Source organism: Hydractinia symbiolongicarpus, chromosome 9 (assembly GCF_029227915.1).
Source record: "Hydractinia symbiolongicarpus strain clone_291-10 chromosome 9, HSymV2.1, whole genome shotgun sequence".
Taxonomy (NCBI): domain Eukaryota; kingdom Metazoa; phylum Cnidaria; class Hydrozoa; order Anthoathecata; family Hydractiniidae; genus Hydractinia; species Hydractinia symbiolongicarpus.
The window spans coordinates 20,552,457-20,565,934 of record NC_079883.1 but is presented as its reverse complement, the minus strand read 5'-3'; the positions used below and the strand labels follow the sequence as shown (position 1 = coordinate 20,565,934).

Below are 13,478 nucleotides of genomic sequence, written 5' to 3'. Positions count from 1 at the left end.
TAAAATTTTTTTTTTGGATTCTGGCCTGATATTGGTTGCTTAGCAGGTGTAGCTGTATTATTATTATTATTATTATTATTTCCGAATTTATATACAGGATGAGTATGTCAGTAAAAAATACTGTTATAAATATACGTCCTGTTAGCGAATGACAAGTTGAAATTTATTAAGTATAAAATCTTAACTGGTCAAAATTTGCGTATATAAACTTTAAAGGAATTTTGAAGACGTCGAACAGTTGTAAGTGAGGTGCTCACAGAATGAAAAAATGAACACAAACATAAAGTTTAGACGCATTTGGCATGTGTTTTTGCGAATGACAATTTAAGCGAAGCCTGGGTAGTTATTTTCGCCATTTTGTTAATTGTACTAAATTTTGCTGCGATTAACAAGATTTATCACCGAACTTGCAGCCTGTAGTTCCTACGTTCAGATTTCTGCCCACCACAGTAGCAATAAATGCCGGTCACGCCAGAAAGCGCAGCATTTTATAAGCATAACGTCTAGACTAGGAAGGTATCAACCGAGAAAAGTGGTTTTATTTGTTTAAAAAGGAATAATATTTTACCCTTCAAGCTAATAAAAGGAATTCAAAATTTTGTCTGTCGCAGCGAAAAAAATAGGCGAGAGAGGCCGACACAAATCTAACGTTAAAATAATAATTTAGGTAGCAGTAATTGATATAAATTATTTTTTCATCGCTTATTTTAGTAAGAAATACAAACATAATTCACCAGTCGGCAGAATTACTTGCTAAATAATCATTCTTTCCGATGTTCACAGCTTGTTTTGTTTGCATAGCTTCTAGTTTCGGACATTCTGTGATTCTATGTCCCAATCCACCACAGTATGAGCAGCCCTGTTGATCTCCCATCGTCAGATATGGCGTTTCTGATTGAATGGCGGCAAGAACAGGCGGCACTTTCTGTTTCGCTTCCATTAAAAGATGCTTTAAGTCTAACAATACTGACTCATCGCAGTTTTTATTTATAAACGTCGTAGCGACACCAGTTTTACCCGACCGACCGGTTCTACCGATACGATGTACGTAATTTTCAATATCTTCTGGCATGTCGTAATTTATAACGTGTTTTACGCCTGCAAAATCAAGTCCTTTTGAAGCGACATCCGTCGCTACCAGTACGTCTTTCTGACTCTGACGGAATTGTTGTACAGCACGATGACGCTCTTCTTGATCTTTATCGCCATGTATCGCGACTGCTTCGACGCCTTTTAGAAGTAAATACTCGTGAATGTCGTCAACGTCAGCTTTCTTCTCGGCGAAAATTAAAACAGGTGGTGGCGTCTTTTGTAGGCACTCCAACAGGAACACAACCTTCTCCTCATTCTTCACGTATTCAACTTCCTGTATAATATCTAGACTCGCTGCACCAGCTCGACCAACGTTCACTGTAACTGGTTGAACAAGAGCACTGCGAGCAAAGTTCTGTATTTTCTTCGGCATAGTGGCGCTAAACAGAAGTGTTTGGCGCTGTCCTTTAAAATAAGAAAATATCGTTCGAACATCGTCTTCAAAACCCATGTCAATCATTCGATCAGCCTCATCGAGACATAAATATCTAAAATATAAAAAATTAAAATGCAAGATTAAACCACTGACTGAACTGCCTCGATTTATCTAAACGGGCGCACGCACTCGAAGACTGAACAAACTGTTTCGGATAACCCAAAAATATATATAAAAAACAGGTAACAAGGCCAGAAAGGCAAAAATAATAATGAAAAATATGGATTCGATTGAAGTACAAAGCTTCAAGCACATACATCCAGATTTATAAAAAAAAGATCTAATGTCCGATTGGCTTCAGCTTTTCTCTCAGCAAAAATTGAGTTCACAGTAAATGAAGAAATTTGCATTTTAACTATATGATACCCTTGTTTTTGTGATCCAAAAATGGGAGATCAAGTAGCAAAGTTATATGCTAAAAACTGAGTTTTTTACCCTATACAGCTCATTTGGACTAGGCGGAATATATACAGACTCTGATTCTATTTTCAGTACATTCGATGTACAATGGCTGGCCTCTTAGATAGTTGCTTCAAATTGTAATTTAGTTAGGCAAAGTTGTATTGATATAAGGATATTGGAGAAAGTATTAAGCTATGTTTCACAACAACGACAACGACGCCGACAAAAGAACGACAACGACAACAACGATCACCACGACAATTACGACAACAGCAACATTAGTTTGTGTGCAAACATACCTGCAAACGTCTAAATTCATGATTTTCTTGTTTAACAAGTCCATTAATCTTCCTGGTGTCGCTACAACGATATGTACTCCATGCTTAATGCTTTCCGCTTGATCTTTTACTGAAGTACCACCGATGCAAAGCAACGTTTTTAGAGGTGGCATGCCGTCCAATACCAACGATTCGGACAATTCCGAAATAACATCGAATGTTTGCTTTGCCAGCTCCCGAGAAGGAGAGACTAACAACCCATAAGGTCCCTCTCCACGCCTGAAAGGTAATCCTTTCTCTTGCTCGACACAAAACATGACCAAAGGTAAGGTAAAAACAAGTGTTTTACCAGATCCAGTGAAAGCTATACCAATGATGTCACGTCCTGATAGCACAGCGGGGATACCCTGCATTTGAATAGGCGAGGGTGTGGTAATTCCTTTTTTTTTTAAACATTGTATAATACATCGAGGAAATTTCATATCTTTAAATGTTTTCAGAGGTGGAGGCACGTTCTCACCCTCTGCTAAAATACAGTATTTTTTCCGCGTTTTTATATGCTTCTCTTCCGGGTATTTTAATACATACCTGGGAGGAAGCCATGATGTTTTAATAGGATCTTTATACGTAATACCTTTTGCTAACTCAGTATGCGCCATGAGAGCCTTCTTTTCTGCAATACTTTCAAGAATTTTCTCCTCTTCCTTCAGTTGTTTTTCAAGTTCAGTTTCTTTTACTTCATCAGCGCGTTCTTTTAACTCGTGATGTTGATCAAGCAAACTCATAGTTTGTCGATCGGCTTCCGTCGGTTTTTCCCCTTCAATATTTTCTTCTTTTTCGCTGTTTTCTTCTTTCGTTACCAACTTTTTATGTTTGATTAGCATCTGTTTTTTGCGTTCTTTCACAGGCACATAAGGAACATAATCCTCAAGTTCGTCTTCGATATCTGATTCTTTCTCTTCTTTTCTGTATCTTTTCATGTTGAAATATTTTTTTTATGTGACTATTGAATAAAAACAGCTGGTTAGTGACAGAGATAGAACTACGAAATCACTTTTTACAAAACACTTCGTACATGCTGCTCAACAGATTCAATGTAGATTTATAAATACTTTTCGTTTTCAAAAAAATCGCGAATCGTTTGAATTGCTTAAGTTAATAGAATTCGCGGAAATTTATTTTCTCAAAACAATAATTGAGATGAAACATGAAAGAATCATTAGATTTAAGGCATGTTTCCGTTCAACTAATTTTTTTTGCTAGGCGTGCGCGTTTATTCAAAATCTCTAACTTTGTCAAAGTGTCCACATGCTAACAAAAAAACTCGTCATCCATGCAGCCAAATGGAAACGAACCTTAACATTTAGTATTGACCAACCTCTTGATAGAACACGAAATATCACTGATATCAACGTAAAACTGGTTTTGAAAACCTCGAAAAAAATATTTATGCGAGAATTTCCGAGCGCGCGTTCTTCAAAAATAAAATTGATTTCTACTGAACGCAAAAACGTTTTTCAATAAAGCATGCGTACACTCCAACATGTACATAAAGGACAGAAATTTAATTGTAATTTCTTGAAAAGCGTTTATTGTATTTTCGCTATGTAGAAGGATTTTCATACACGAGGTTGGGTGTAGTCGGAAAATTAAGAACTATCCTCTTGCGATCTAGAAGTTAGATTGTATTTGAAATAAAGTTTTGTGAAACTGTTAGTGCACGATTAAAAGTGTTAAAAGGTGTTTATTTTTTAGAAAGGCAACAACCACTCGTATTGTAAGGATTTTAATTTTAAAAAAATTATCTTTGAAGCTAAAATACTGTGCCTAAGATCCTTTATGGAGAGCAAATAATTTCTCGAAATTACTTAGGTTAGAAAATCTTTTTAGTAACAAATTAAAGGAAGTTTACACCCTCATCAACATAGTATTTAAAATGTTAAGATGTATTCCAAAACACGTAAAAATATTTTCAGAAATTACAAGGAAAATTACATGTCACACCTATAAATTATTTTACTTTTGAAACTGAAGCTAAAAATAAGATATTTTTATACGTAAACAATATAAACAAGATTAGATATATTAGAGGAGTAAGAAAAACAAGCTGAAAATTATAATTGAGGTAATGTCAGTGGAAAACAACTGTACTCGAGCATGCATTCGGAGCAGAATCTTTTCATTGATCTCTACTATGGGCCAGTTACAATAGCTTCTTGTTTAAAATTTCATAAATCGTCCTTTTTCTAAAGTAAGGCATATGAGTTTGAGAAAAAGTGAATTCCGCAGCCCTGCTTTTGTATTCTGCGTATCTGCACATAAACATCCCACAATCACATCCGTTCATTTGTTCAGGGATGTCTTTCGGCATGACTTCGGTCCAACCAGACAAATCGAACTCTGTTTTCTTTTTATCCAATGATTCGGCTCGCAAATAATCTCTTAATGCGTTGATACAAGGCAAGTTGTTACCTTTCAACGAATCGTAATACACAATCTGTTTGTGTTTCAAATCTATCACAGCTAAACACCAATGCATCCCTAAGTGAACTGGTATGAGGAGAAGATCAAATGAAAATACATCAACTTTTCGAGTCCACCGTTTCACGCCAGAATGACCAACTTTCATAATTTTCGGATAAAAGAAAGTGTTAAAGACGTGAACTTTGGGAAGCTCCTTGTTGTTTTCACTTCTTTCCTTGATAAGATTGAAATAAAAATTTACAACTTCGTCATTCAGCCATGTAGCATTTCTTAACGTTGCAATGTCGGACCCTCTAATCTCAGCGTTAAAACCTTTTACCAGCACTTCATTTGGACTTCTCTGAGTCAATGCATTGTTGACAACAGCCAACATGTCATCTGTCAATGCTACCAACTCGACAGCTTCCGATTTTTTTTCATACTTTTTGATCTCGTCCTTCTCTTTCTTCTTCAACGCTTCTTTCTTCCGTTCCTGCTCCCAGATTTGTCTCTCACGTTCAAGTTGAATAGGGTCGAGTGTGTTTCTCCATTTTGTTATCCAGTCTTTAGTACAGAGCGCATCACTGCGTGAATTTTGAGTGCACGTTGTTGACGATTTTGAAAAGTTAGAAGCCGTCGAGATATCTTCTAACCTACTATACTCTAAAATAGATGAAGAGCTTCTCGATTCTTGCAAAATTTCGTGGTAAAATCTACGACGAGGCTTTGCAGCCTTTTCCTCCTTTGTTAAATCGATTAAAGGAGCTTTCTTTGCAAAATATTTGTCTTGAACAAAAAATGTCCTGGCAGTACCTTCCTGTTTAGCATAGCTGGGAGGAGAGATTGATTTTGAATATTCCGGTAGATAAGTAGTGGTGAATTGTGCCAACAACTCCTTATATCTCCTTCTCTCGTCTAAACGTACGTTTTCCTTCAAAACACCGACACTTTTTTGACGTGCCAAAGAACCGACACGATTTTTTATTGTCAACGAGGTAGTGTTCGTACTAGATGTTGAATCTGAGGTTTTAGTCAAGTCTACAACTGTTGGTACCGCTTGTGAATCATTGTTCAGTCCTTCACTGTCTATATTAGTCAAATCCAATACTGCCGCATTTGATATTTGCAGCAACGGTTTTCGAGCTGAGTCCTTTTTTTTAGTAGCAGACAAAATATGTCTAGTTTTTGTATTAATTCGACAAGCTGATTGGCCGACTGAGTCTCTTTTGTACAAATGCATAGTAGACATTTCTTCCTCTACTTCAGTCTTGCCAGTAGTAATATACTTAAATATTTTACCAACATTCCATTTCTCAAAAAAGCTTAAAGTGGGAGCCACATGAGTAATTTCGGATCTTTTGCGTTTGTGTAATGGGGTTAGAGAGTCAAAAGAGTTTTCGTGATATCGTCTCTTGCTACCAGCTCGACTTTCTTCTCTAGGATTATTGGAGCTCAAGAACAAAGACTTCACAGCTTGCAGCATGGCAAACGCATCACCTTGCTGGATGCTGTGCACACAGTTGGATGTCCCTGAAATTAGCAAAATAAAAATACATTGTTTAGGCTTAACACAAATTTTGATAGAACAAGGATTATCTGCGGATGACTATTGCGCAAATTAAACATTGCACAGGAATTTAAAAAGCAAACCAGATCATTGCAATGCATTGATTTGCCATCAAGAAGTTTAATAAGTTAGACTTGGCGGTCATACAAAGACTTTTTTGATTTTTTATAGTATCAATGTAACCACTGCCGACGCTAATTAAATACTTGGCATTTTTTTAGTCACTTATTTAAATTAACAACCCTCATAGCAGTAAAAATGTGACACCACTTTTAAAAAATATTATTATTTATATAAATATTTCCGGTGCCAAATTTTAAATTCTTTTAACCAGCCAAGTGTCACATAAATAGCAGCTTTTATGGTATTAGCTCTGTTTAAATGTGTTGCTAGTTTGTGTTCTTCCATGAATACTCTCCTATGTGGAGTAGTGGAAACAATTTCACAGCCTTTTTTAATACTAACGTAGACGTGCCTTTACATAATACTTTTTTCTTTTTTAAACAAAGTTCGATTTTTATTACCTTTTTGCCCACAACCACATGTGTTTGAGCACCCACTTATAAGTTGGTTTTGAACATTTTTGTTTGGTAAAATTTAAATTTACTGATAATTATTTAACCATCTTCTTCATATAAACCTCCCCTGTTACACATTTCAATCAGTAAAATTGCAGGAGCACAACTATTTTAAACACACTGACAGAATATGGCTACATGGCAACAACGAATTAAATAATTAAAAAATTTTCGTACATGTGTTTTTAAATATGTATAGGACAAGAAACTGTGATGTTTCCACTGCATTATATGCACCCATTGAATAAAACTATGTTGTTTTTGCTCAAAACAACTTCCCATGCATACGGTATATCGAAAACCAAAAACAGTTCTTTCTACAATCTAGCATAATATTTTGTTTTCCAGTATTATCTTATATATCAAGGTTATGCAGGAGGACTAGAGATGCAAGAGATCACTTATAGGTCTCACAGGGCTTCAACATATACCACATTACTGTTGACCTATTACCAAAAAATATTATGTTAAGAATTTTAAAGTGAGTATATTCAGATTTTTTAAGCTCTGGTAAAAATCATTGTGATGATAATTTGCTAAAGTTACTTCTCAGGAAAAAATTTAAAAGGAGACAATCGGTTTGACTCACTAATCATACATTGAATACAGAGAAGCGTATATTATTTGTCAGGTTTGCTGTATTCCACAGATCCTCCTTGTTAATGTTTACAAAGTTTTTTTAATGATGTGCCTACTTCAGGGCAATAAAGAAGATAGTTGTGATATTTGAAGCAGCCAATACGTCAAGTTGGCAACCTTTTTAATTATGAAATAATATGTTTTAGAAGTAATTACAATAAGTTTTGTGTTGAAATGTGTATGGAATTTAGATGCAAATTACACATGCATCAAATAAGCAAATATTTAGCATGGCAGGTAACAGTAATTTACATAACCGGGAACAATAGGCCAGATAAGGACAATGACAGAGAGTCTCAAATGTTCATAGTAATCATTGAGTTATATACTATTTGATAAGAGGTTGAAGATAAGAAGGTTAAATTTGCAGTTATTCAACATTATAACAACCATGTTCTGCAGTGTTTTTTTTGTGGTAATTTTTTCTGGCGTATTACTTATAGTGCTTTCAAAGTCTCTGTCTTCATATAACTTAGATGCTTAAAGCTCAACCTATTTATGTTATTAGCATCTATCCAGTTATAAATTACATCTAAATTACTTTGGAGTTTAAAGGTGTTCATAAGACCATTAATCTCTTTCAGTATTTGTGTGTCATCTGCAAAGCTGAATAACAACAAACATTTTATGTTCTAAATGATATCATCAATCATGATTAGAAAAAGCAGTGGGCCAAGAACAGACCCCTGTGGAACCCCTGATCCAACGTTAGCGGGTATAGATTTTACACCATTGACATAAACATGTTGTATCCTGTCATTTAGGAATGATTTAATCCACTTTATCAGTTTTTCTAATTTTCAAGTTGTTTCAGCTTAGCAACTAAAATGGAGGGTCTACCTTGTCAAATGCCTTGCTAAAACCTGAGTAAAATGTATCTACATTTGCACTATTTTTAAAAAAGAATAGGAATGTATCATAGCAGGCCGGTAGCTGAAATAAACAGGAACAACCTTCTCTAAATTCATGTTGTGAGTTGTTAAAAAGATTGTTGTGTACTAGATAATTGACTATCTTATTTATACAGGGGAACTAGTTGATAGTGGCTCACTCTGCCTTGGTTTCCTCCTTTATATAGATAGGTGAACTATTTCAAGTCCTCAAAAGCAGACGTATTACACCTGTGTTGAGACGTTTTGACTAAAACATAAGGAGTATAGCCGCAATAGCATTCTTACAATTTTCAAGAAATTTAGCTGTGACATCCTCTGGGCTGGACGCTGAATTTGCAGATAAAGTGTTAGAAGCTGCAATTATATGTATCATTAGTGGCAAGAGCAACATCTGCCATTACAGGATCAGTACAAGTTAAATCATTAGCATCAACTGTTTAATTATGATGTTGCTTACATACAGAATACAGTCACATCTTGTTGTTGCAAGAGGTCAGCCACTTTTTTTGCAATCCTCAATGAACTTCTGCGTACTTGCGTTAAATAATAGGCCAACTCTTGACTTTGCTTTACTTCTGTGCATAGAAATGAAAATATTTAGTGTTTGTTTTATTAGAAGAAATTGCTTTCTTTTACAGAGATTATCTGTTGGTTTCGATTGTTGCAGAGAAAGTTCAATGTCAAATAATCGTTCTTTTATTTTTTCACTTGTTTGCTTGTAAACGTTTTTGATGGTCGTTTTCAGCGTTGCCTCATTAGTCCATGTTGATATTTTGGTATATAGAGTTTCTTGTTTGTTAATGATATTTTGTTCGAAAATAATTATTTTCAACATACCACTCAAATCGTATGACTCGAAGGACTTGAGTTCATGACAGCATCCACATTCACATTCTATGGGATGCAATGTACCATTTCCTTACTTACACCACATGCTTACAGCGAGATTTGTTCTCAAATTGGAAGATTTTTCTTCCACTTCTTCTTCTGTTTTGTAATCCACCCATTCAGTCTCAGACTGTGATTGGAGAGTTCTCCTTGGTTTAAACTGGAAACCAAGAACTTGATCTTGACAATCAACATCAGAAACGTCTGGAGACAACATGATTTCTTATTCACAATTTTTAGAAGGCAGGTAACTTGGTGATTAATGCCACATTATATAATAACTTTACTGCTTTAATATCCCAAGCGATCATAAGGGGTAGGTTTCTTGGGCATGCACATACATTCTGTGACAAAATACATGATAAATATATCATGTATTTTGGCATTTTTAACTCTCAGAAAACATTGAAGAAGAAGCATAAGTGTAAAAAAGATGAATTAACGAAGCTCGTTTCTTCAAGTAGATGGACTTTAAAAAATTAAGAAGAACGTTTTTTAATTTTAAATTTAATTTCTATTATCTGACTCCCAATTGTAAAAGTATCATAGGTAACCTTTAACACTTTGTCCCAGTCAACAGAATTGAGTTTGTAAATAAGTTTCTTGCTGTTAGTTATAAGTAGATCAAGCACATTGCCACAGTGCATATGCTTATAAATGCATTGTGTTAGATAGATAGATAGATAGATAGATAGATAGATGTGCATATTTTACATGGCTAGCCTCACAAATATCGAGGGATATACCCTGTCTATTATTTCCAGGAGGGGCCATGGCTTAGATGGATAGTCCTAGAGTATTTAATGCTCATTTTGAGCGACGCAGACCTAATTAGGGCCCGCGCTCTACTAGACAACTCCCGGCAACATCCAACGGCCCACACAGTGTGCCATCTTCCCAATTTCCCTCACATGGCTTGGGTTAACCCGGGGCTATGGTAACATTCACTCGCCCATGTTGAATCGCCGTCAAGAGGAATCGAACCCTGGTCTCCCGCACAGAGTACGAGAGCTATAACCACTAATCTACGGCGCCACAATAACCACTACGGCGCCACAATAACCACTAATTCATTCATAAAATTTATAAAAACTAATAAAATTTCTTTATCTTCATTCGACTTGGAATAAATCAGATGGGTTTCCAAGTTTATGTTTGGCAAGTTAAAGTCATCACAAAGGAACATGTCTGGACATTTGCCACTACAGTTAAAGAGTGTTACTTAATTTTTTAATTTTTAACTTTTTTAAATTAGCTTGCTAGCTAGCTAGATATAGCTAATTTCACAAGCTTACACAATCATGTATACAACCATTGCTGTGGTTCTTTATAAGTAAAAAATAATTTTTTTTTATAAAATTGCCACATAATAAACGTCAGTGTTTTAGACCCCCACCCTCCCTAACGTTAAATCGACGTCAACCATGGCAACTTGAGTTTATTTGATGAGAGCCATCCGCCATTTTTTGAATATTTTAAAACAGAATAAGACTGTGAAAGTCACATAATTATAACTTACTGAATATTTTCCTTGATCCTAGCTTAGGCAAATATTTTTGGAGCGTTAAAACACAAACCACTACCAACTACTGGCAATTCAACTAACAACTGTTCCTTGTTAATTTTCTCGGCAACGACTTCATTTAGCACCGGGCTAAGTGGTCCCGACACACGACGTACAACATAACTAACAACCTTCATACTTTATCGACATAAAAAGCCGACAGACGTTCAGTCATACTTCTCCAACCAAATGGACCCGACAAATGAAACCGCATTATCCGACATCCTCTCTATATAACAAATACATATTTTTTCTGTCGATGGTCATACCAACGTAATATCGCATAATACTGCATAATACTGCATAATACCTTCATAATTCATAAAAAATACATAAATTTTCTGTCGATGGCCATACCAACGTAATATCGCATAATACTGCATAATACTGCATAATACCTTCATAATTCAAAAAAAGTACTTAAATTTTCTGTCGATGGCCATAACAACGTAATATCGCATAATACTGCATAATACCTTCATAATTCATAAAAAACACATAAATTTTCTGTCGATGGCCATACCAACGTAATATCGCATAATACTGCATAATACTGCATAATACCTTTATAATTCAAAAAAAGTACATAAATTTTCTGTCGATGGCCATAACAACGTAATATCGCATAATACTGCATAATGCCTTCATAATACTCTCTGTCGTTACATAAAAAATACAAAAATTTTCTGTCGATGGCCATACCAACGTAATATCGCATAATACTGCATAATGCCTTCATAATACTCTCTATCGTTCCATAAAAAATACATATTTTTTCTGTCAATAATCCATAACCAACGTAATATCGCATAATACTGCATAATACTGCATAATACCTTTATAATTCAAAAAAAGTACATAAATTTTCTGTCGATGGCCATAACAACGTAATATCGCATAATACTGCATAATACTGCATAATACCTTTATAATTCAAAAAAAGTACATAAATTTTCTGTCGATGGCCATAACAACGTAATATCGCATAATACTGCATAATACCTTCATAATTCATAAAAAACACATAAATTTTCTGTCGATGGCCATACCAACGTAATATCGCATAATACTGCATAATACTGCATAATACCTTTATAATTCAAAAAAAGTACTTAAATTTTCTGTCGATGGCCATACCAACGTAATATCGCATAATACTGCATAATACTGCATAATACCTTCATAATTCATAAAAAACACATAAATTTTCTGTCGATGGCCATACCAACGTAATATCGCATAATACTGCATAATACTGCATAATACCTTTATAATTCAAAAAAAGTACTTAAATCTGTCGATGGCCATAACAACGTAATATCGCATAATACTGCATAATACCTTCATAATTCATAAAAAACACATAAATTTTCTGTCGATGGCCATACCAACGTAATATCGCATAATACTGCATAATACTGCATAATACCTTTATAATTCAAAAAAAGTACTTAAATTTTCTGTCGATGGCCATAACAACGTAATATCGCATAATACTGCATAATACCTTCATAATTCATAAAAAACACATAAATTTTCTGTCGATGGCCATACCAACGTAATATCGCATAATACTGCATAATACTGCATAATACCTTCATAATTCATAAAAAACACATAAATTTTCTGTCGATGGCCATACCAACGTAATATCGCATAATACTGCATAATACTGCATAATACCTTTATAATTCAAAAAAAGTACTTAAATTTTCTGTCGATGGCCATACCAACGTAATATCGCATAATACTGCATAATACTGCATAATACCTTCATAATTCATAAAAAACACATAAATTTTCTGTCGATGGCCATACCAACGTAATATCGCATAATACTGCATAATACCTTCATAATACTCTCTGTCGTTACATAAAAAATACAAAAATTTTCTGTCGATGGCCATACCAACGTAATATCGCATAATACTGCATAATACTGCATAATACCTTCATAATTCATAAAAAATACATAAATTTTCTGTCGATGGCCATACCAACGTAATATCGCATAATACTGCATAATACCTTCATAATACTCTCTGTCGTTCCATAAAAAATACATATTTTTTCTGTCGATGGCCATACCAACGTAATATCGCATAATACTGCATAATACTGCATAATACCTTCATAATTCATAAAAAATACATAAATTTTCTGTCGATGGCCATACCAAAGTAATATCGCATAATACTGCATAATACCTTCATAATACTCTCTATCGTTCCATAAAAAATACAAATTTTTTTTGTCGATGGCCATACCAACGTAATATCACAGAATACAGCATAATACCTTCATAATACTCTCAATCGTTCCATAATAATATTATATTTTTCTGTCAATAATCCATAACCAACGTAATATCGCATAATATTGCATATTACCGGTATAATACTCTCTATCGCTACATAACAAATGCATTTTTTTGTAGATAGGCTATAACCAACGTAATATGCCACATTATTCCGCAGTAGAAACAAGTGTTCTCCCTGGAAATGACGTATCAAAATTTCTAAAGTAGACCAATTAATGCAAAGTGATCACATATTGAAAAAAACAACAATTGAGGTTGAGTATACATCCATTTACCAATAGAAATGATATTATGGCAAAATACTCTTCTGCGAAATGATACATCAAAAGTCCTACATTAAAAGTCCTCAAGCACGCCA

General features: G+C 34.6%; 2 protein-coding genes across 2 annotated transcripts; both read right to left on the bottom strand.

Annotated features, from left to right (window-relative positions):
* Nucleotides 1-677: 677 nt before the first annotated feature.
* On the bottom strand, nucleotides 678-3,629 carry LOC130656970 (probable ATP-dependent RNA helicase DDX41). Its single transcript, XM_057459921.1, has 2 exons — nucleotides 2,230-3,629; nucleotides 678-1,580 (listed from the first exon to the last, which is right to left on the bottom strand). The coding sequence occupies exons 1-2, from the start codon at nucleotides 3,186-3,188 to the stop codon at nucleotides 731-733; spliced, it is 1,809 nt and encodes a 602-aa protein (XP_057315904.1). The 5' UTR covers nucleotides 3,189-3,629; the 3' UTR covers nucleotides 678-730.
* Nucleotides 3,630-4,138: 509 nt separating this feature from the next.
* Nucleotides 4,139-11,107, bottom strand: LOC130656972 (sentrin-specific protease-like). The gene is made up of 2 exons (XM_057459922.1): nucleotides 10,756-11,107; nucleotides 4,139-6,201 (listed from the first exon to the last, which is right to left on the bottom strand). Exon 2 carries the CDS (start codon nucleotides 6,152-6,154, stop codon nucleotides 4,412-4,414), a length of 1,743 nt encoding a protein of 580 aa, XP_057315905.1. The 5' UTR covers nucleotides 6,155-6,201; nucleotides 10,756-11,107; the 3' UTR covers nucleotides 4,139-4,411.
* Nucleotides 11,108-13,478: the final 2,371 nt, after the last annotated feature.